This window comes from Ambystoma mexicanum, chromosome 2q (genome assembly GCF_040938575.1).
Source record: "Ambystoma mexicanum isolate Mex_15411 chromosome 2q, UKY_AmexF1_1, whole genome shotgun sequence".
Taxonomy (NCBI): Eukaryota; Metazoa; Chordata; class Amphibia; order Caudata; family Ambystomatidae; genus Ambystoma; species Ambystoma mexicanum.
This window is the reverse complement of record NC_090924.1, coordinates 56,145,769-56,170,449: the sequence shown is the minus strand read 5'-3', so window position 1 is coordinate 56,170,449 and position 24,681 is coordinate 56,145,769. Positions and strand designations below refer to the sequence as shown.

Genomic DNA, 24,681 nt, shown 5'->3' with positions numbered 1-24,681 from the left:
TGGAGGGACGGGGTGGGCTGGTCAAGACACTAGGGTATGACTCGGGGTGGGGTGCAAGCAGACGAGACATAGAGGGACAGGACAGTGGTAGACAATTGAACAGTACAATAGCTCGGACAATAGTAGAACAGTATGCTAACTGAAGATTTGCTAAGAGGACAAAAATCAAACCCAACAGGGACAATAGTGGAACAGTTTGCTAAGTGAGCGATTTGCTAAGAGGACAAAAACCAAGGAGACGAGGACAAGTAGTAGGCAAATTAGAACCTGGAGGAAGGAAGGGTGCAATGGAACAGTAGTACAATTACTGACGGGGCAGTCGGTGAGGTGACTACAAACAGGAGAATCTGTACAGGCGGACCTAGATGATGGAGGAATACAAGGAGGAAATGCAGGCAGTGATTGCGTAATAGGTTAGGGGGGGAAAAAACACAATGAAGAGTGATGACCCAAGAAAGACAATGAAAGGCAGAACGGGTCAGTGGGGCAAACAGTGAACGGGGCACACCAGGCAGAGCAGAGGGTGTATGGGAGCAGGGCGGGGGGGGCACCAGAGGCGGGGGGGCGCAGAAAGTTTGCAGAACACATGGTCAGGGAAACACAAGGAGTACCGAGACACGCGGTAAAGGAGTTACAAGGAACCATGCGGTCAAGCTTTTCGAGGAGCCACACTAGTCAGCCGGAGGTCATGCGCAGGGCACGCGAGGAAGCTCCGAGACACACGCTAAGGGAGTTGCGAGGAACCACGCAGTCAAGGAATGCGAGGGACAGACGGGCAGCACAAGGCAGGGAAAGCAAGGAAGTTGCGAGGACACGCGATAAGGAAGAGAGGAACCACGCAATCAAGGATTGCGAGGGACCACTAAGGCAGCACGAGGCAATGGGTGGAGCATGCGGTCAGGGAGCACGAGGAAGAACGAGGACACGCGAGGTGGGAGTAGCGTGGAACCACGCAATCGGGGATTGGGAGAGCCGCACGGGCTAGGGAGCAAGGCAAGGTGTGGGGAAAGCGAAAGTGGGAGCGCCAAACCATGTAAGCGCTTACCAGACCTTTAGGATGACCAGGGTGAAAGAGGACACAGACACTTCACTGTGCAGCTCTGCCAGCTGCTGGAGCGGCCACTGAAATCTCAGATGACCAGGGGGACACTGTTGTGAAACATGGGCCCGCCAATATTTAAAAACAAGCAGTTCCTCTAACCCTGTCTGCACCTGAAACCCATGCAGCCTACTTGTCATTATAAAAAACTCGGGCCAACAGGAGATAGTTAAGGCCCAACTCCAGGCAGTCATGCAATGTCAGAGATGGAGACCAGACTACTGCAGCAAGACTTGTCAAATGAATACCTTCATGTCCTCCAAGACATCCAAAAAGCCATAGATTTTCATGGGAAGAAAACAGGACAGAAAATGTCTGTGTGGGAAATCGGACAGCATGGCGAGTCCTGTTATCCTTCAGAGCCATTGCATGAAGGAGAGCACTGAGCCCACCAACCAGGACCTTGCACGGATGTCTGGTATTTTAGTGTGAATAGAACACTGATCTAATTGCCATCCTTGGCCAACTCCTACTTTATCCACCTCTTGTGGAAGCCACACATGAATCTGTCCTCAGCAGTCCATCCTGTAGGTTTAGGAGACAATCGAGCCTCCGAACACGAAGCCCACCTGGCGAGGGGCTGAAACAGAGGTGCAAATGAGGATAGTTGCTTCTTGTTAATCAGTGTTGGGGAGGGAGGAAGTTGATGGGTGTGTTGGGGAGGTGAGAGGTGTGCATTGTAGAGGGGGGGGAAGTTGAGCAGCGTGTTGGCGAGGGGTGAGGTTGAGTGGTGTTAGGAGGGGGATGGGGAGGAGTGTGTTAGGGAGGGGAGTGATAACAGTGGGATTGTGTTTTAATAAAGGATGTTGAGATACAAACGGCATACGTGTGCATATTTCATTTAATCGTGCTTCACACCAGGTTGTGAATTCCTACCTGTTCACGCTGCCTGATACTGCACAGTTCAAATACAGTATACCCACTTTTTTGATCAGTGTCGATTCGCATATAAACACAGAAAAATGAAGCCCCTTAACGCTGTCTTGTGATCTGCCCTTCCTGCACATTCCATGCAGTCTGGGCCTGCTTCTTATTGCCCTCACTGTCTTGTGGAATGACTACTTTCTGGGCCATTGGCGTATTATCGTAAGCACATATAGTGGCACATGCAACATGCTATGATGAGTGGCCAGACTTGGTGGTACGTAGATAATATGGGTAAGAACCCTCTTTTTTTTTTTGTTTTGTTGTTATAGGAGGGATGCGGGGGGGAGGGAGCGTACTCCTGAGGGACTGGCCAATTAGAGAAAATGCTGGTGTGTCCAGGCTACCCCACTCTTCGACACACTGTGAAGTAGGGAACAACAGTGGGACAGAAATACAGGTTACTCCGTCGTTACTGATCAGGTAGTGGTCAAGAACTGGTAAAACAAAGTATTCATATTTCAACAATATTAAAATAATACATACAATTGTGTATAACAGCATTGCTAGTGAGTTCAGTCTCAGTTATGCAAAAAGAAGCAGAAAAAGACGAGTGGTGGGGTTAGTAGTTGACTTGTGCTGTACTAATTATCAGCACACTTCCAGAGTCTTTTGGAACTCACTAGCAATGGTTATTGTAGGTATTTTAATATTGGTGTATTGTTGAATTATGAATACTTTTTTTTACCAGTTCTTGACCACTACCTGATCAGTAACGACAGAGTAATCTGTATTCCTGCCCCACTCTTGTTCCTATTCCGTACCTCACTGTGCCAGGGTGGGGTAGCCTGGACTCGCAAGACTTGGTGGTATACATCAGTGCTCCACCAGTCCTCTGTAGGCACCAGAACTTAGCTTTCAATAGTCCGAACAACTGATCTGTGATGCAGCGTGTTCCAACGTGTTCCACATTATAGTGCCTCCCTGCTGGTCTCTGGGGGTTTTGTTATGGGGTCGGTAGCCATGGCAGCAGTGGATAACATGCATCCCCAGTAAGGATGTGGAGGTATTACTCAATGCATGTATTTTGTTAACCTGCCACATACAGGGATGTAGTGTATGCATGGCTGGGTCCACTGAGCATTGCTGTGGGATGTGAGATGACTTGGTTGTAAGTTTGAGGCTGTGCATGGCTGCTTTAGGCCCTGTATGAACAGACCTTCTTTGGAGTGGGACACAGCACCCATGTTGTGCTTACCTGGGAGCCATGTCCTTTGCCCTCCGTGTGTGTCCACGTACGCAGAGGGGTACTGTGGACCAGTACCAGAGTCATGTACCGACCAACAAAACCTTGAAGAGTCGTATGTGATGGCCAGGTTGGCGTTGCATGTCATTTGCACATTCAGTGTTGTGATGTCCCCTACTTGGAACTTAGTCTAGTGAGCATGAGCCTGAAGACTCTGGTAGCAGTGTACCTAGCCAAACCAGTAATTGGGTGGGGGGGGGGGACACTTGCCACAACGCCTCTCGGAAACAAAACCTGAACTGGATCTGCTGAGACGCTCTGTTCAGCGTGGTGGTTGAGTGGAGCAGTCGACTTCTGTGGAGATGGAAGACTGCTGTAGAGGAAAGGAAAAAAGTGGGCTGCAGAGGAGGACTGGCGAAGTGGCAGCAGGAGAGCATAGAGAGCAGGAGGTTCTCTACAGAAGACAAAAAAGTGGTGATATGTGAAAGTGAGAGAAAGGAGGGATGAAGTAAAACCAGGAATGGAAGTTAGTATGATAGGATAACAGGGAGGAAGTTAAACTTGGAGTGGAGGCACAATTAGTAATAGCAGCCGAGGAACGAAGCAAAACCAGCAGTGTAGCGGAAGGCAGTAGTTGGAACAATGGAAAAGGAGGAAGTAAATCCAGGTGTGTAGTAGCAGGAAGAGACCATAACACATGGAAGGAGCGAAGAAATAAAACATTGAATGGACTAAAAGGATGAGTGGACTTGAAGGAAGGAATAACATCAGAAGGCTGGAGGGAGGGAGGAAGTAAGACTCCGGAGTGGACTAGAAGGTTGGGACAAATGGTCAAGGTTGGTAGTAAGGAGTTTGTAACGCAATATGTCTTCAGATGAGCATAGTGGAGAAGATTGCCATGGGGTTGATGAGTATTGGAAGAGAAAGAAGAAAGCAATAGAGACAAGAGATCAGGATTTTGAAAAGGGATGCAAGAAGCCAGAGCAGTCTAGTCAGCTAGAAGCCGGAGGTTCCAGAGGGCCAGATCAGACACTAGTTCAGTTTAACAGGTGGGAAGAGGCTCCAGTGATGGTTGGTGAAGTTAGGGACAGTGTTAAGATCGCGGGTTGGACGAAAAGAGTTAGGAAGGAAGGCTATTAGGCATTGGTCCTTTTTGCCTCTTTCCTGGCTGACCCATGCACAATCTCTAAGAGACCCCAGAGGGTTTATGGTCAAAGATTCGAATACAAAGGTTCAAATAACAATACTAGTCAAAAGGACTGGAAAAAAAAGATGCCCCTTTTTTTGGGCCCCACCCAACCCCCATTTTTTGTCCAAAAACCATTATTTTTACCTATACCAAAACCAAAAAAAAAGACATTTAAAAAAAGGTATTCGGTCTTTTTTTTCTTCAGTCCTTAAGACTCAAATGTATTGCATTCTATCCTTTTTGTTTTCGAATTAATGACTGAACACCACCCAAGAGAGGTCTGCCGAACATGGACTGGTTTGGTCTTGGGAAACTGGACCCTGAAAGCCTGCACGTAGGCTCCAGTGATTCAGAAGGACGGTATGCTACATGCTGGAAAGAGGAGTGAGTAACTCCTATGGGACTTTGGAAAAGTCATGGCTGAGACCCGGAGGCCTGACCACTGGGAAAGCGATCACTAGACATTTGTGAAAGACGCCCATCCTATAAAGATCTGCTTAATATTTAAGTTAGTATCTGGAGGGAGACACACCAGTTTTAAATACTTTAAGTGAAATACTCTTTGAAAAATGAGTTTAAGAAATATATAAATATATACTGCTATTGCTACAGGTATGTGCTCATGGCTAGTGAGACACTAAATATGACTGTACAAAAATGGTTTGATAAACTAACACCCCGAAATTCCTGTGCACTCTTATGGAGCTAAAAACTCCCAACAAAACTCCATACAGTTACCAGATGTTCTGTGAACTTAAATGTTATCTGTATGTACAATTTCAGTTAGTGCAAGAATACTTTAAAGAAGTAAATCGTGATTAATCGTACAGATTTTCAAAGTGGATTTAAACAGATCAAAATTCAACCAAGTCAAAAACAAATAATGAAGTCAACTTATGAAAGGTTAAGAAAACTATTGATGATGTACATAGACTTTCTATATGTGTAATAAGAACACAAAATACACTGGTTGTCCAATAGTTGCAGAGATTCCCATAGATTATTGTGATCAACAGATTGATCTTGTCTGGAGAGATACTCCGCTATTGCACCACGCGTTCCGTTGTGTATATTCTTTCTTCGTTAGGTGTGGGACATCCTGTTTCCCTAAAATATAACATTTTAATTGTGTTAACTAACTGATGAATTAACATTTGGGGTGTATAAGGAAAAGCATCACACTGACCTTGATAAGAGTAGAAGTATAAAACTCCTTGAGATAGAATTGAGTATGGTCAAGCCGTGTCCAACCATCTGCAAAGGACTGACTTGTACAGTAGTGCAAATCATCCAGTATTTGCTCGTACTGCATGTTTTACCTTTAACGCCACCCACTTAATCAGGCCCTTTTCGTTATTTTCATACAGCGCTGATCCAATAGAGAGGTTTTAAAGAGCCACATACTCCTATGTACAGACTGAATGTTTTGAAGATGCAGAACTTGCCATTCACTCTGGTTCTCTTCACATGTGCGGCACTCGCATAGGGCCTTTAGGGGTAAAGATTTCTAGCTGAAAGCTACTTGCTAGACATACAAATTCACTTGCCACCTCAATTCTACACATGCAGACAGCAGTCCACTTCTTACTCACCAATGTCAATCTGGCCAGTGCAAAATTTGTAGTAGTGTTTAATAGTGTTTTGGGAAGACGTATGTATGGAAGCGACTTGGAACGAGTTATGTGTTCATTCGCACTTGACATTTGTCTTGTGTTTGGCACAGGTACTCTTCATAAACGCAGAGGCCTATTCGCGGAGGCTTTATGCCTAGTATCCACCCAAAGAAGAATGATTAATTACAGCAAGATTTCAGTTGAGATGGATAGCAATACAGGTAAGTCCGACTCCTCCATCCTTAAATGTATGTTGTGTGTCAATCTGAATTGAGGAAAATGTTTGTAACATTTTCCATAAGGAGGCGACCACAAAATGTTCACTTGCCACTAGTCAATTGTGAGTAGTAATTCATTTTTGGCAATTAAGAGGAATTGTCAACCCCTGCACTTTCATCTTGCACCATCCGTACATCTGCTCGTCATAGTGATGCATGGAGTTTTTTTCCTTTCTTTTTTTTCCTTCTTTTTCTACTGGGCATCACTTAACCTTGTTTGCCACATCCATCTTGTTAAACATGAGTGAGCTAACTTCTTATTCTGACGGCACAAACTGGAGCAAACACCCTTGCTGGTGATGCCTTCGGCCCCTGGAGACAAGCCTACTGCAAGCATATATACACAATCCTGTGTTGCCAGACAAATGCAGAAGACGCTATCCCTAGTAATGCATAGCAACATGGCCTTTTTTTCTTCATCTCCAAATCTGTCAGTAATGTGATTTCAAAAATCAAGAAAGCCGCAGATATTCATTTAATTGAAGGATTTGTATTAACGTAATTGTGTGATGTACACCCATTTAAGAAGCACCTGGATGGTGATCAGGACATCATTTTTAGATCATCCTTTCTAGTATGTAACCATGTTACTATGAAAAGCGAAGTTTCATTGAATCAAGTCTGGTGTGTTTGTGGCAATGTCTGAGTTAATTGTTTTATACTTCAGATATCGGTCATGGTGGAACTAAACGTGGCAATTCCAAGCAAGAGCAAAATTGAGTAATCTGCAAAACCAAGGGATGACAGACATTTCTCATTGGCAACTCTGACTGCCTGGGGTCATATATTTTTCTGTTATTCTCTTTTAATGATGACCAATTGTTCATCTGCATTTCACAGTGGATTTAGACCCCTGTTGCTGTAAATAATGGTAACTATGTGGGGGCAGACAGGCGCTCGAGAGTCCATCTCAACACTGAGGGTTCCATGTGTTGTTAACCCTTTTTTTTACGGCGATATTAAGGCATGGAACCTGCGGGGAACAACCCTGCTCCCAAAACCCCCCACAATTATTCCCCCCAAAAATATCACCTATGGCCGTTCCTGACGTCCATATATATGCCGATATTTTTGGTGAGGATAATATGTAGTGATACCCACTGACAGCAGTTGGCCATTGGGAAGCAGTGTCACCAAACGGTGCTCAACAAATCTGTTAGCTGATGCAGCAAGACAGGGACACAAACGAGTCAGCAGACCGTATCTGTAGGAGATTGTAACAAAACCAGTTTAGCACAGGAAGCCTCTTGTGCCACCACTTCACAAGGGGCATGTATGATTTGTTAGTATTTATTACATGCATGAGTAGCTCCGTGTAGTGACGCCTTGAGTCACTCCTGATTTGTTTTATTTTTTATTTGAGTGCTCAGACTTGTGGGCCAATATTTATAAAGGAAAAACTAAACGACAAGTCCTAGCATGCAATGGGAAAGATGAGGAATGTTCAAGGTGTCTGTGGAGAATCTGATGGTATTTCCCCCCAGGAACCTGGTCCGGGACCCTTCTCATGTAGCTTGGGGAAGGAAGGCGCTCTCTGAACCAGACTGTGGGAGTGGTGTACTGCGGCAGGATCACATGAGGGGCAGAGGTGAGGGATTGGACCAGGATGACTGGGAGGAACCCCTTTTAACTTCCCCTGTATCCCTGCCTTTCTGATAGCATTTTGCCAACTAAAAAAAGGGGATAACCTGGATTTCCTTTCAAATAGATTACATGTCTCAGTATCACTCAGACTTTGACGAAGAAGAGGGCTGAGGAGGCATGTAGAAGTATAGGTCAGGCAAGTAGGTCTAACGGGCAATTAACGCTAGGGGCCTGCACCTGAAACCAATTGCCCCACCAGAGAGGCATAAAAGGCTGGAGCAGGAAGGAGCAGCAGAAAAAAGCTGAAGCAGGAGATGGAAGGTCGGCAGTAGTCGCAGAAGAAGCAGAGCACGGGGCTGGCAGTTCACTAGGAAGTGTGACCAAAGAAGGGATGCCGGGACGAGAGAAGAGCAGCTAGGAGAAAGGGAGACTCTCCGTGGTCGAGGCCAAATCTGAGACACCCGTACTGCAGAGAGGTGTGGGCCCCAAGAGTGCCTGCAGCAGTAGAAGCAGAAAGTTGGGAAGTGGAAGCAGCATGCAACCGTGGTGACTTTGCAGCCGGTGAGTGAAGCTCTGTACTCTAAATCACAAGAAACCCCTTGTCGGTAGCTGTAGCCAGCTAAATTAACACTTACGTTGAAGTGAGCGCGAGTAAAGTTGTGTGTGGAAGTAGGAAGTCTTCACAACAAAGGGAATTGTATCACACGCTTATTTGGCATAAGTTAAAGTGCTTGCGTAGAAAGAAAACCTTTATATTTCCACTGTTGTATTAAAATAATTACCAGAGTGGTCCGGTGTCTCCTATTAAGAGGGAGAATGTTATCTGTAATCACTTCAGAAATAGCAGCTGACTTTCCCGAATTGTTAAATGAATACGAACATCACAGAAAGGTTGCGTGTAAGAAATGGTTTCCCTATCCATGGTAAAGTAGAACACTGTATGAATAAAAGGGAACATGCATAATTGATCTGAAGTTCCTCATTAGATTGATCATGTGCTTGCATTCGTTTGACTTTTGTAGTATTCAGAAAAAATACTTTGTACACATTACTTAAGTCACAAGATAGACGTATCCTTTCTAAGGTGAAACCAGCCCAATTAAAATGTAAACGCTGATGTTTTGAAGCTGTTATAAATCCAGAGTCCTTGGATAAAAGGGTGACCAGGTTATCCAACGCTGGAATTGTGGCGATACAGCTTTGGGGTTAACTACTGGAAATAAGAAGGTGCACATAAAGCTGGGGAAGGTATCTTGGTGCTTGTTAAAAGAACTAATCAACAATCTGTAGAGCTGAGACTGTTGAAGCTGAGAGAAAGAAGGGGTCTAGAAGCAAGGCAGATTCTAGTGGTAGCTGTAAGACAGACAGAAGAGGCAAAGAGTCTGCCCTTTTCTAGTGGCAAAGGAAGGAAGAGTGCCTTGCCTACCTAGGTCGAAGCGTCTTTCCTTTACTTTTTCTAATGCATCCTCAAAATACCAAGCGGCAGTAGAACTGAAAGAACTGTGGTTGTCTATAATATTGTATGAGCACATTATATTGAAGGTGGTTGAAGCAGTAGTACACTGGGAAGCAAGGGAGCCTGCTTTCACAGTGCCGTTAGCAGAAGGGAGTTGCCAAGAGGAAAGCACCCGCCTTTAGAAGAAGCCCTGACAAGATATACCAAAGATGCTGCAGAAGTTACAAAAAGGACATATGTTGAAGTGTTACTTTTGTTTTGAACTTTAAGCTTCTCCTGGAAGGATGTTATCCAGGATTACCATTTGTTTTCTTTGTGTACATTTCAAAAGGGAACTTTTAAACAAACTGAGAAAAGAACTGGTACCAGTGGATTTTTGTTTGAATTAACTTTTGTTTCTTATGGAACGTTCAGGAAATGGCTCCAGACTTTATTTTTCTTTGTTAAAGATTGACTTTGACCATTCCTGGGAAAGGGATCTGTAATTTGGTAATCATTTATTTATGTTTATGATTTTAGTTTTAATGTTTTGTAGTGTGAGGGACAGATAATGTATGCTAGGAGATTTTTCCTTCGAACCTAGAATAGGTAGGGGACTCCCAGGTAGAGTAGGCCTAGTTAGATTTCTTTTGCATTTTCTTTTAGCAATAAAATGCCAAATACTGATAGAACTACAATCAGTTGTCCGCCTCGCATTACTAACCCCTTGCATTTCCCACTAGACGAAGGGCTACTTGGCTGCAAGCTATGCTATGTCTAATCAACTGTTTACTATTACATATATTTTTTTTAAACAATCATTTTTTATAAAGAAAAGCTCAATGATGGCAATGTTGACTGAATTGATGGGGCAACATTATATTTATGTGCTTGCACACTGGCTATCTTGTTCATTTTCTGTAGTTTCTCTCTGGCTCTCAAGACTGTCACTAATTAATTAAAATACATATTTTTCTAGTTCTTTTTTCTTGTGCTTAAATAAGCACAATCTCAATCACACTAGCCGTTGCATTTTTTTGTATTATCAATTCATTCTCCACTCCCTCGTGGCTTTCGTATTTAGTTATTTTCTTGCATAGAATTCCAAAGACCCCCCCAGCATATAAATAACTCTACCTTTTCTCCAATGTAACATCTTCTCCCAACCGCAAAATGCCAGCACCTGCTTTAGCCCAGCGATGGACTCAAAGACAACTTGTACGTTTTTAAAAATATTTTATAATGTGGATACTAATAAAAAGTAAGTGAATAGTGTTTCGTTCAAATGATTTCATCCTTCAAAAGGAACAAAGGTAGGAGTCGACAACTGGTGTCTGCTGAATTGATTTGCAGCGAAGAATTGATGCTTCCACCGTCCTCAAACTGATATACAAATTGATTCCTGGCTGCACCTGCGTGACTTCAGCACTGCTTGCCCACATTGCTGCAAGAACCATTGAGAGTTTCAATGGCTTTTTGTTGAAGCATCTGCCATGTCATGAGCGTACACAACAGTGCCCCATTTTGGGGTGGGGAGATAAACGGGCACATTCTTCCTTTTTTCAAGTCTATAGAGCACCATGTGACATTTCAATATTCAATTTAAAATTGGACCCGTACCTGAATACAGACTATAATAAGTGTTTTTTCCATAGTAGATCTAAGGAACCTGTTAGTTTGATCTGTCAGAGCAATGGTCACTATTATGTCTGAAGCAACTTTATAGGGTTATGTTTTAATGATTTGCTTACCCAGGCTTCACTGCAGACTCTCTTGTTGTATTCAGTGAGTGATATTTGAACCAGTTTGGGAACCACATTATTGAATGAGTAGCACATGATCATAGACTTTTGTTCTGAGGGATGCATTTTAGCTTGGTGATATTATCTTAGCTTGACCATTTTGTTCTTCCACCTCCTTAACTGCAAGGAAAATGTGTGAATGTTTTATTTCACCACTTAACCTGTTGGGTAGATTTGACTTGTCAATTACACAAATCGCATAATAAACTACTTTGATAATTTGTTACTGTACTTTTTGTTTTCTCCATCTAATGAACAATAGTTACTAAAATATTGAATTGAGACGAAAGTACCTCATCTGAGTGTTACCACTGTTTCTGAGTTAAATAAACACGGTTTGCAGAATGTTATTCATGATATGCAGAAGAAAATTATAAATTGTACACAGTGCAACCTGTTGCTTATGTTAAATATGCAGGCTTGCTGCCTTGTGTTGGTCTTCCCCTACCGAAAAACCCCTTTCCCTAAAATGACCTTTGTGAACAGAAAGAGCAGGCCCTGTGCTTTAAAATACAGTAAAAATGTGAGTGGATAAACCTTTTTGCGGAAGACCGTACAGTACTAGACAGTGAGGTGCAACAGGTTTAGCATGTTCACTCGATCATGCATTACCTCCTTGCCCCTCTTCCATTACAATGTGTACCGTGATGAATCGGAGATGATTATCCTAGAAAACCAGACCTGGGGCCCTTCTCGTGTGGCCAGGGAACAGTAGACGACTCCTCACCCTGGCGGGTGGTGTTCTGCGGGAGAATCACATGAGGGGGGAATCGGGTCAGGAGGACTGGGAGAACCCCTTCCCTAGAGACCCTGCAAGGTTGTTGGCTTATTGTAGAATTGAACCATTTAACTTTAATGGCCTTCAATGCAGAGGTTGTGCAGCGGGAAGCGTTGTTGTGAAAAGCTTTCTCACAGGGAGAGTGGGGCTCTCCTTATTGTAAGCTGTGCTCTGGTGGCAGACGAGCCCTGAGTGTTTCAGGAGCAAGGAAGACTTGTTCCCCCAACAGGCATGAGCCGCGGGAAGCAAACTGAAGCAGTTTGCCATGCAGGAGGAGTGGAGCGAGCAGGTGCGTATGCAACAGCCAGTGAGTTCACCACTGTTGGGTAACCCCAGTACGCTCAGGAATTGACCGCTGGCCACTAATAGTAATTTTGAATACCAAACTGATTGAAGTGGCATAATAAGAATGTTGTGAACAGACCAAGAAAAGGTTATAATTGTAAATATAAAGGTCAACGTTATTGCCAAAGCCAAGAGGGGGGCAATACTGAAGCAATCAAATTATAGACCTTGTTGCCAGAGTGAGGACGAGGCAATAGTTGAAAAGGACCTCAACAAGCATTGTCTACTACCACGAAGAGAAAGTGTGACGACACACATTGGCCGTAATTGAGAGTGAGCCGGTTTGGAAATATGGTGGCAATAATGTTACTGCCACCTTTTCTGGACCGGCTCACTCGCAGTGCCGTTGGGGGGCTGTGAACTACCGACAGGCCTGACCTGCTTGTAGTTCAGATCCCAAAAGCCTGATAATTCACTGAATCACTGTTACCAGTGCTTCTTTGTTCCCGTTTCGTTTTATGGGACTCCACGGGAATGGTCTTACCATTCCTCCGCCGCCCGTAATATCCTGCTATTACCGGGAGGTGGAAACGGTAAGCCAAGGTTGCTGGTAGGCTGCCACCGGCAATCTTGTAATCAGGGCCATTGTCCGTATTTGTTTGATGCAAAAGTGAAAAAACGGGAGTGGCATGAAAGAAGGTCTTCTGATAGAAAGCATTCAGGGCGAGCGGAGCATAACCTGCATTGCATGTAGCAATCATGATGAAACCGCACCACTGTGTATCCTGTCATCCTAGAAGAAGTAGTACATTTTGTTGTTGAAAGTCAAAAGACTTTACCAAACTCTTAGCTGTAAACTCTTGCACAGAAGTACTTGTAGTAGTGTTGGGAGCATTTTGTCCTGGCAGGCAAGTATACCAGGATAGGGACTTTGTAGTGGTAGTCCTGGCAGGTTAGTGGACCAGGAAGAAATCATTGAAGTAATATGTTGTGGTTAAGTTTGTGAAGAAGTGGCAAGACCACTAAAGTGTTTCATGAACAATTGTGGAATCATCCTGACAAAACATTGTTGTTGATGCAGATGAATTGTGGAACTGTTTTGTTTCCCAAGTAGTTGTGTTGAACTCTTTTTGCTATAATTGGAGAGATAGACTTGTCGTCTAGTTGAAATGTTGCATAAAGTTCAAGTGAGACTTTTGTAGCAAGTAGAACTTTATAATCAGAACTTGGTTACAAACAGGAGGAACTTTCCTAATTCAACTTTTGATTGAAAGTCCTGCTTTGAATCTGGGGAAGGTGATCCAACCCAGGTTAGAAGCAGCTACAGTTTTTAGGTTTGTTGATCGTAAGTTATTTGTTATATTTGAATTGCCATATATTACCTTTTGTAAGTGTGCAGGAAAGATTCCCTTTTGTTAGAGGGTTTCCTTTAGTTTATTTTGATAGGCAGGGAAATCCTCTTTGGGTAGGAGATAGTGAGGCGTTTGTAAAACCTTTTTTGAGTGAATAAAAAATAAAATGGCATCTTAGGAAAAACCTTTACCAAGTTGTCTGCCTCACATTTCTGACCCCTCGCAGTACCTTATTTGCTGAGTCCTCACCCAAGGGACATGTGCTTCACAATCCCCATTAAATAAAATAATAAAAGCTTTGCTATTCCAACTTTCTTTATGCTCCTCCACAACGTTGGATACCCAAGCACCTCATACGCAAAATAATTCCTTTTTGACTACTAAACCGCACTGGGTCTTGGGATGGTGTAATGGTGTAATGTCTGACATTGACAAGGAAGATTTGGAATTGGATTGTTGAACTCGCCCATTCGAAAAGTTTGCATATAGGTCTCAATATTTTTGGCACAGTCTCAAAATGAACTTCCTCACAATTACATAACGTTTTACACACGTTTGATACTGAATGACATTTTATACAACAAGCCAATGGAATATTCTAAAACCTGTGCCATATTTTACAGGCATTAATGGACAGTGAATCGGAAGTATGGCGGAACATGTTTTTCAGAGGCCATATATAGTGAATGAAAACACAAAGCATAGATGACACTGTTTTGTCATCTGATCTTTTCCTATCCCATAGTGGTGTGCTGTAATATTGCTCTCACATACATTGTAGCTGTTTAGGTCAAATACAAATATTCTACATGAAGTCAGTAAGTTCCAACTAGGATATTGAATTGGTATATGCGCCCAAAAACCAGGATCTGCCTGCTTAGACCCAGTCTTGACCTTTACCTGGTCATACACATCGAGTGCCGTAATGGTAATTTCCCTGTGCCTAGAAAAATGACCTCCCACATCAGGGAAGAATAGAGTGTGCACCTCTGTAGCATACCGTTCTCACTTCTTCTCATTCTCTATCTGAGAATGGTAGAACACACAGTGATTGATCTAGACCTATGGCATCACTAGTGTGAACACAGAAAACAAGGCAGGTTTAATGCATCGGATCAAAATGTACTTCTCAAAAACAGCTATGCCACAGCCTCTGAGCTGATGGTCACTGCAGTGCCATGTAACTAATCATGACCTGTCCATTTTTGGCACAGCCTCTGTATTCTATTCTATAGAACGTTTATATTGCGCTAATACACCCTTAGGTCTCGGAGCGCTCCCATAACATACAACACAACAGCGAGAAGAAAGAAATCAAATATAATCTCAGATTATTAATTCCTTTTGAAATCGGGAGGCATGTGGTGGATCCATCACCTTGATATGTAAAGAGACAACACAAGTTCCTTTTAGTGAAAGACGCACCCTCCTTGCCCCCCACAGTGTTTATCCGGGACATTTGATACTTTTTCACTTGCACAAAGACTTTATGCAGTACCCACAAGCCTCTAGTATATGTTTCTGATCCACCCTTTGGAGAAAGGCAGAGCAGAAAACAGCTGTGCTCATGAACACCTTTCACCTCAGAAAGTAGTTCAGTTCGCCCATAGAAGAATCTGCTCCAAAATATTTGCATCTACTCATGAATATGCATAAAAAGGGCACAGTATATTCACAATGTTAGCCAATGATATGTAAAAAAGATAACACAAGTTCCTTTTATTGAACGTAGGAACTTTATTTTATACAACATACACAGAAGGTTTTGGCGAAATGGTTACTAATATAGGTCTTTATTGCAGAGAACACATTCTAAATTTAACTAATATGACATAGCATCCGGCTATTAAGTTGGGGCGATAAGGGCAGACTTTGTATGAGGTTCTTTTGTATGAGATTTTTTGGGCAATAGTTCAGCAAATCTAAATCATGGCTCTCCATTGACATGAGCATTGATACCATATTGCACACACACTCAACATTTGATTTCCCCCCCCCTGCAAACTGGCTTGTTGCTACCCACTTTTCTGATGGACTATTGGTTCTGCAATTCTCCACTACATTCCTTTCTGATTGCAGCACCACCACTAATGGTTTCATTTTGTGCCATCATTGTTGGGTGTTCCTCGCCACATGCCATTGATGCTGAAATTAAATATTTTGGGACTGTTTGAGACACCTGTTATGGAAAACCCCGAAATCCCTGGTGGCAAAATTCTGTATCACTCTTTGTTAAGACGGATTTCTGAACTCTGTCCTGGTGGCGCAGAAGTTCAGAAGGCCAACCTAATTACTTGGAACAGGGTAACCTCTGGACAAGCCAGACCAATCAGGGTAGCGATCGCGGCGGTCAAGACTAGGTCTCAAGAGGGGTGAGGGTGACTGAAAGCCCGCAATGAGCACACAAAGCAAGGAAACTTACAAACTACTCCAAACAGGTGCTATATTAAAAATATATACACATTTATTCCAAGGCCTTTAAAACAATGACCGTAGCGAGAAATCACAATACAACTCTAGTAAACCAACACATACCATACCAATACAATATATATACAAATACAAATAAGTCTCAAGCGTTAGATGCACGAAATGTGTAGTTCACCTAAAAGGGAAGGAAAACAGGCAGTGCGAAATAATGCTTAGACCCAGTCCGCCTTCAGAGGCACCCAACTAAAAGGAAGTCCGAGCCCTACGAAGAGTGGAGCCTTGTGCTCAAAAGTACCTGCACACGCTGGTGCCAACGGGCAAAAAGGGGAGTCTCTTCGAGGGGAATCGGGCAGTTCAGTTTAGTGCACAAATGAAGAAGAACAGAGTTCCGCGACTCAAGCGCAGCCTCCACTGTGGGCAGAAGCAGAGCGCGAGTACAGAAAGGCGTGCTGTTTTGACACAGCGGGGAAAAGCTATGGGCTCCTGCAGGAGGGCGACCAGTTCCTAGCTATGCTACTCACCGGTCCCCGATGCAAGCAGACCCAGGCTTCTCCGTGTCAGTTTCAGTCGCTGGCAGGTTCAGGAGAGCAGGGGACGTCTCGTCGTCGTGTTGAGTCTGCAGCAGCAGAGTTGAGTAAAAGACGTCCCAAACGAAGTGAACCCGCACAGTTTTTTACCACAGCAGGGCAACGGAGCGGCCGTGTGTATCTGAGCCAAATGTACACTACTCACTTCAGACCTGGGAACGCCAAGTGTACGAATCGTGTGAGAGTGACAAGGACTCGAAATACTACACAACCTGGCGGCGGTCAGGCTGGTCAGTCTGCTGGATGGCCCAGAGACGCTTCCGAAGGCTTACGAGCAGGAGATGGTGAAGATGCCGAGAATAGCTGTCCCCGCTATTCCAAGGGTCGAAGTACCAGTACAGGCCTTCTGGTTCGATCAGAGGTAAAAAGGGTTTCACAAAGCGACAGCAGTGCAGAGGAGCAGTCCTTCAGCGGGTCACCAGTGATTCCTCGGTTCAGCCTCTTGGTTGCAGGATACTTGGCTCCTGTATTCCTTTGTTCGTGAGAACTCAGGAGATCGACATGGTAGTGGTGTTTCCAGCCCCCTCTTATCCACTTTTCCCTTCGCGCCAAAACGGAGGGGACCCAATTGGAGATCCGCTCATCAGCACTCACACCATTCGTGGACCTATCACAGACCACAGTGGTCCCAGGCATTCACACCACCCTAGACTCTCTGGTACCCAGGATGTGTATTGGGACCAGACATCCCAGCCCACATCCTGGAGGCACACACAAAGCATGTAGAAGCCCGCGAAAGCATCCGTGTTTCGCGGGAAAGTACATGCCCAAATAAGGAAGGCCCCGGGTCGGCTCGACCTGGGGAAGGTGAAGGGAGCAAGACGGTCAGCGGACAGGACAAAGGAGCCTCGTGGTCTGGCCATTTTGGGGGCCAGGCCACCATTTTGGGCTAAGCGCGAGAAACGCGCTTAAAACGCCAAAAGGAGCTCAAAACACAAGAAACGATCGCTGCCAGCATTCCCGTCCGTGAATCACTTGCACCGATCAGTTACAATCCAAAAAGAGTACCTAGGGCCTGTAGAAGGCTAGAGACCCAAGAGAGCAGTAATTTAGTTTACAGTGCCCTTTTGTGTCATGTTGCACGAAAGCTGCAACATGATAAAAGAAACTACGGAAAACAGCGTTTCCCGGTACTGACTGTCTTAAGGGCATGTCGGTTTCCCCGTAAGAATGGAGCGAAAGCCCAGAGGAGTGCGGCAGAAGGCTGCACTTCTCTGGCAAAGTCGAGAACAAGGTGAAAAACAACAGCAAAAAGTTTAGGGGTTGCCACATGGAAGGAAAATTACCTACAATTACGAAATCTTTCCTAACACTCTTCAAATCTCTGTTCAACCCATGTCGCATTAAATTTTCTCATGGGCTGTATTTGATGGCTACCCAGGATCCAGTTATTTCTTCCCTTTCTCCTGTCCTAGCTCAATTGCGAATAGGCGCAGGCATGATGGTGTATGTTTGCCATTCATGTTTTTTGGTATGTCCTCTTTATCACAATTGCGAGGAATTCACCAGAGATGATCAATGTATTGACTGTGACCAATTTCTTAGTTATTCATTTCCTTTTTTTTGTTTTAACTTCTGTAACATTCATTTTCTTGGCAAAGAACTTGGCCACATAGCAGTTTATTATGCCCGATTAAGGGGATCTCTCTTGCTTGACTTTTGTGCTCGCGTCTCGCTCAGTGACTACCAGTTCAACTTCTAAACCTCTGGATTGAAGATGTTCAGTCGATTTGACAAAACCAATGTTTTCCATCACAGCAGAATTAGAACACCCTGTCACTTGGATCACCACGAAGCTTACAATGTGTTTAGTGCACAAGTCCTGGAAGTAAGTGCACCTTTTTTCACAAAATCCAGGATCCTCACACTATCACCTGCAAACCAAAGGTTTTTTTCCTGTGAGGGAATTGTCCAGAGCTGCCTGCTCTTGCTGATATAAGTCTTCTTTTTCAGGGAAGAGGTATTCTCTTCTATTCATAGTAGAATTTCTTTTAGATCAACTGTAGTTCCGAAAAAGTCACGTGTTTGAAATTTTAAAACACTAAACAAAAGTACACATGCACTTGGCACATTACCCAATGCAACATTACAACAAGTGGTTGAGATGACCAAGTAAGGCTTCACAGGGTTTTTCAGTCTCCAAGTTGATTGCAGTAAAATATTTCTTAAACTAGTTTTCCCCAGGATTGCTGTGCGTTAATGGGGTGCGTTTCAGCATCTGCAATATATCCTGTACAAAACCCTCAAACACAAGGGTTCCCACAAGAGGCCTTAGTTTGGTAATTCACTTTCTTCAGCTTTAAACTTGGTAGTAAGTTCTTCTACCCTTGACATACTGCAATTATACGTAATGTTTTGAAGTCCGCTACTGAAGTTTTAAAAAGCAATAATATTGGTGCATGGGTTGTAATTTGTCATATACGGTCTCTGTAGCGTGCAAGGCTTTTCTTGAGTAAATGGCAAAGCTATTTATTGGCACTAAATTCTGTTATCTCTTCAAATTAGCAATGGTCTTCCATAACGTTCCCCCGTTCTGTCCCTGCATTTAACTTGTTCAGGCCACAGCATACTCTTCTTTCTTGAACATGCTGAGTGATGGTTTAGATTGCTGCAACATCCAATCTTCCCAAATCAATGTCATTTGAAAGCCTGCATCCCTTGTTTGTAGTGCGGGCTGGGTTTTCTAGTCCTTCGTTTTCCTAGGCCTCCTTTGGAAAGTAAACAAACTAAAATATAAAGGATGTGTGAAGCCTTGGAAATTAAATGTCTCTGAATACAAACACAATTGCAACATAGCAAAAATTGGTTAAGAAGTCCCTTGACCGTGGTAAGTGTGCCAAATAGAGCACATTTAATTGGGAAGTGATTACAAAAAACAAGTGTTTTTATTGGTACGCGTCCCTTGTTTTTTCCTGACGATAGGTCTTCACAGCTGAGCTTCTGTCTGTGGCAATGTCGGTGTAAAAGCAATAATGATACAAAAAATAACGGACATAACTGTAATCTGATGAACTATGTTTTTTGGGTGCATCTACACAACTGTCAAAAGATCCAGAATAATAAGATTTGATTTGCTGATTAGTTTGAAGATCTATTAAATATTGTAAATACCTTTGTGGTTCATTGAACAGATAATTCTTGATAATGCACAAAGCAACTGTGGGTGGAATACTTGGGTGCCCTGTGATGTTGGAGGGTGCTGCGAAATCAGTGGCTGTCTTGATCGCTTTCTGCGACAAGAAATTAAATGGCCAATGTGAATAAGGCATGGTTCTGGCACAAAGACATGGGTGGGGGCAATATATTCCAGTAGGCCTAGACTATATATGGACCAATAAAAGTTTCAGTGGTAACCCCAGAGATGTCCTAGTTGGGGGGGGTGGAGAGACGGAGGGGGGTAAAGCTACTGTGAGTACCTATGCTCCCTGCAATGTGTTGTCCTGGAGAGAGGAGAGAGACACAGACTCACTCACACCCCTGCCAGCATGCTTGCAATTGTAACCCGCACAATAAATTGACACTAATGCAGAAACCAACCGTGACTGGCATGTGTTATATACAGTGTCTCAAGGTAATGAAACAGCAGTGTCCACCTCAGTCTCTTCCAGCGAGCCTGAAATGAGCCGAGAGAAATTTAGACATATCAAGTAACATGCAGTGTTTCCCAATTCAGGGAGGAATCTGGACTGAGTGACATGTAATTTTGTCCTCACCGGTCGGGCATTATTTGATCCTGCTTTCTTGCGGTAGCTCATGCCAGCCTCAAACTGGTAAGGGACCTAGCTGCACTTAGCATTCTTGTTGAGCATGGCCTCTCGCCTGCATTTGGGCGTGTCACCAATTTCATTCAACCTTTAGGGGTGGGATTGCTGTAGTGGTGAGTTTCAAACATTTATCTCCAGGGCCGCCTCTTTGTGGAACCTATCCCCTTGGTGATGATCAATATGCTTTCTTCTTTGCGGGCTGTGGCTGTGTCTGTGGCACTAGGCATGACCTGTGGTCTCTGGAGGTGAGCTCACGCCACATAATTCTTGGAGTTGCAAACCAACTTCAATGCTCTTGGCTGTGTCTTCAGTTGTGGGGGACCTCCCGGTGCAAATCCTAACCGACCAGGTTTTACCTGAAAACTTAGGCAGGGATAAAATCTTCTCCCTTGGTCCATTTGGCCATTGAAATATGGGAATGGTGAAAAGTCACATTATTCCTGTCTGAGCCCTCCTTCTAGGGGCCTCCAACCTGGCTGCTGACCTACCTGGGCTTGATTCTCCCGATCACGAATGGTCTGTAGAATCCTGACCCTTTAGTGGGTCTGGATCTCTTCTCAAGGTGGTTGGTCCCACCTCGGTGGACGTCTTAGTAACACAACAGAATAAGAAATCTTGGGGAGCCACCTCGGGTCAGACAGGATACACTTGGGGCGAAGGTACTCAAACGCTCATTGAGTCCGCCCCCAGGGACTTGGACAGGGTAGCAAACTCTATTGAAATTGCCCACCCTGTAATAGTTGACCAGCTCTCTGACCATTTTGTGAGTGGTAAAAGCCCCTCCCACCAATCTCCAAAGGGGACCCCCACACAGAGCTCAACGGGGAAGGCCAGGAAGAGAGACAGCCTTTTCCAGAGGCTGCATAAGATTGCGAGAGTGGGATGCTTCCTAACCTTCCTAATGTGGTCCGGGATAGCTTTTGTCAGTGACCACAGTAGGTCTCTGACTTTCTTAGGGTGAGTACTCAGGTCTTCGATGTACGACCAGTATGTGCCTAAGTTGTCTGTAAGGTGTTGTAACATGTCTCAGTTTGGTCGCCTTGTAGTACAACCAGAAGTCGGGGAGACCAAAGCCACCAAACTCTCTAGGCAGGGTTAGCCTTGTCATTTTAATTCTAAGCCTCTTCCCATTCCAAATACATTTATCAAAGCCTTTAAATTGGCATAAAAGGATTCAGGGAGAGCGGTAAGTAACATGGGGGAGAAGTTGTGGATTACTAACGTCCCAAGGTCCCTAGGGATTTTAATTCCCAGATATGGGGTCTTTATGGTCTCGATTCTCATCCCACCTAAGGTTCTTTTGTTTCTAGTTGCAGAGTCGTCGGTTCCAATGACCATTATGCTAGACTTGGGAATATTTATTTTCAGGCCAGAGAACTGACCAAATTGGTTCATTTAAGAGAGCAGTTGCAGCAATGACTTATCTACGTTTGTCAAGTAGCATAGGATATCATCTGTAAACAAGGAGAGTTTGCTGTCCAACATACCACAGCTAATTTTTATTTTTCCTCATTGCAATGACCAAGGGCTCCATCGTAAGTGCGTATAGTAAGGGGGATATGGGGCATTTTTGCCTAGTACCTCTAGAGAGTTGGAAGGGGAGCGAGCTAGTGCCATTAAGTGCTACCCATGCCATTGGGTGTTATAAAGGGCAAAGATCCTTTATCTAAAGTTGTTACCAAACCCCATTTTTCATTTTTGCAGGACCTTCCCCATTCTACTCGATCAAATGCTTTCTCGGAATCTATTGAGACCAAGTATGCACTCGTCCCCTTATTTTACGGCATGTGCAGTAAGTTGATCGATTTCTTAATATTATCTAACCCTGGCGTGTCGGGATAACCCTATTTGGTAACCGTGGACCATGGGGGGGGGGGCATTGCACGATGGAGTCTATTAGTTAAGACTTTTGCCATGATCTTTACGTTGGTATTCACCAAGGAGATATGGCGGTAGGACTGGTATAGTGATGGATCTTTGCCGTACTTTGGGATAACGACTGAGGGCTGAGAGCATGGATCACGGGAGGGATCCAGTTACAAGGGCGTCATTGTAGAGCTTGGTCATAAAGTGGGCCAGGGTAGAGCGGAATGTTGCAAAGAATCTGACCGTGAAGCAATCTTCCCCCGGAGCCGTACCGCCCCATCCCCCCTTCATTTTGCCTATGATATTGAGAACTTCCTCCTCAGTAAAGGGGGCCTCCAAGGCAGCTACTTAGTCCGATGATAGACGTATGGGCAGAGCGTTTAAAAATTGGTCCATGTGGGGATCTTCTTAAATTCGGGTGTGTAGAGTTTCATAATATTTACGAAATGCTTTTATCTGGGCGTCATCTAGGAGTTCTTCGCCTCTCTGATTGTAGTGCCCTACCCTTCTTGAGTTTCTCTGCTCCCTTAACCTCCATTGCCAATATTTTGTCAGCTTGCTCCCCTTTTCCATGTATTTTTGTTTTAGGAACTGCAATTTATGTTTCTGTTTGGTGAATCAGGAGGGCCTTTAGTTCTGCTCGAAGCTTCTGAAGTCTTCAGGAAGCATTTGAGATCTCTGTTCCCACCCCCACACCCACCCCATTTGCAGTTTTTTGGTTTTGCCCCTAAGTGCAGCTCTTTCTCTATCTTTTTGGCTCCCACTCCTATCAAGACTCTTCGGATAGATGCCTCCCACACGCCTGCAACCCCCACCTCACCATTGTCATTGAAGTGAAATAATTCTTTGATGGATTTCAACAGTGTTTGGGCTATCTCCTTGTCTTTTAATAACATGTTGTTGCATGACCATTTTGAATGGTACTTGTCCGAGAACCATTCCCTAAATCTGATTCTGACCATGTTGTGGTCGGACTACGTGGTTGATTCCAACACCCTGTTTTTAAGTGGGCTTTTAATTAGGTTGTAGTCCATCCTGGAGAATGTCGTGAACTTTAGAGTAGTAAGTGAATGGGGGGTCCTGCCCACGCACCTGGGAGAAGGAATCCACCAAACCCAATTCTACATTGGTGTGTTGAAAGCTAAGGGCTTTTTTGTACTACACACGGGAGTTTGCATGTGTGGACGCCCTTTTCCTAATTCAGGGTCCAGGACCATGTTAAAGGACCCCCTATTATCAAAGAACCCTCAACGAACGATTGGATCTTACCCTTGAGTGAGTCCCAGAATTGGTCTTGACCTTCATTAGGGCAGTACACCGAGACTAGAGTAACCGCATTACCTTTAATTTCACCCTGGATCATGTCATACTAACCATTGGGATCTTTTGACTCCGCCTTTGGGATGAAGTTTAGTTTGGCAGCTACCACAATTGCACCCCCTTCTTTTTAGACTGGTTGGACGCACAGAATACCTTGCTTATATCTTTGGCTCCAAGGACTGGTTCCTTTCCTCTCTGCCAGTGTGTTCCCTGCAGAAACATGTCTAGTTTGGATTGGTGGAATTTGTATGTTAAGGATCTCTTGTTCGGTGAGTTTAAACTCCTTGACATTTAGTGAGCCCAGAATCACAGTACGAAGCGCATTAGTCATTTGTGTCTGAATTCAAGCCATATACCTTCCTCTTGTCCAGACTGCCTGACCTGTACAGTGTGTCGTGAACCCAACTATGTTGTTTTTTCAACCTAACCCTCTGTGGAAATGTTCGCAACTGGATTAGTGAACATGTTAACCCCCGTGCAAATAACTCTCCCTCCCCCACCCCTGGCTCCTGGACTACTAACGACATTGTAGGGCCAGACCACCTTTAGGAACCCCACCCATGGGGCCTCTAACACCACTTTGCCCCCTTTGAGCCCCTGTCATTTAGCCCCCTTCTTTTGCAATTAACACTGTATTAGAACTTCTTAAACATTGTGAAATCAATGCAGGGAAAAAGAGATGAAAGGAAAACGTCAGACATATGCGGCTACGGGCACCCCCTCCAGCCCTCATCAGGTTAGTGAGGACAATGACTTCTCCATAATTATGGGTAGGTCTACAGTCTTCTACCGCATGCTATTGAGGCATACACCGTCCCCTCAAGATTGTGGAGGTAAATTTGGAGAGCCCTTTGATCCTATGCCTGTTTCCAGGGCCTTTGCCTTTTGGTGCCGTGCTCTCATCCCTCTGGGCCTCCGCATGCAGTCACCGGAGCATTCTCTCGTCACCTGTTAATGTCGTCATCTGTGACCAAGTTGTATTTTTAGCCATTTGTGAGCCATTTGGTTACGGGGGGGGGGGGGGTGCAGAGTCGCCTGCTAGACAGGGTAAAGGTTGAGAGGTCTTGGAATATTGAAATTTGTGAGGTACTTTTTCTTGCCATGTCCAGAATTTTTACCTTTTCTGAGTACTAATGGAATTTCGCAAAGACTCATTGCGGTCCCCTAGCTCCCTCCTGCTCTGTACTTT

The 24,681-nt window shown here is 44.3% G+C and overlaps 1 protein-coding gene across 1 annotated transcript in view; it reads left to right on the top strand.

Moving 5' to 3' along the window:
• LOC138569129 (enoyl-CoA delta isomerase 1, mitochondrial-like) overlaps positions 1-24,681 on the top strand; it is a 216,450-nt gene that overhangs the window by 10,429 nt on the left and 181,340 nt on the right. The window contains exon 2 of the mRNA XM_069646813.1: positions 6,122-6,232. Coding sequence (XP_069502914.1) covers positions 6,122-6,232 — 111 coding nt within the window. The remainder of the gene's footprint in view (positions 1-6,121; positions 6,233-24,681) is intronic.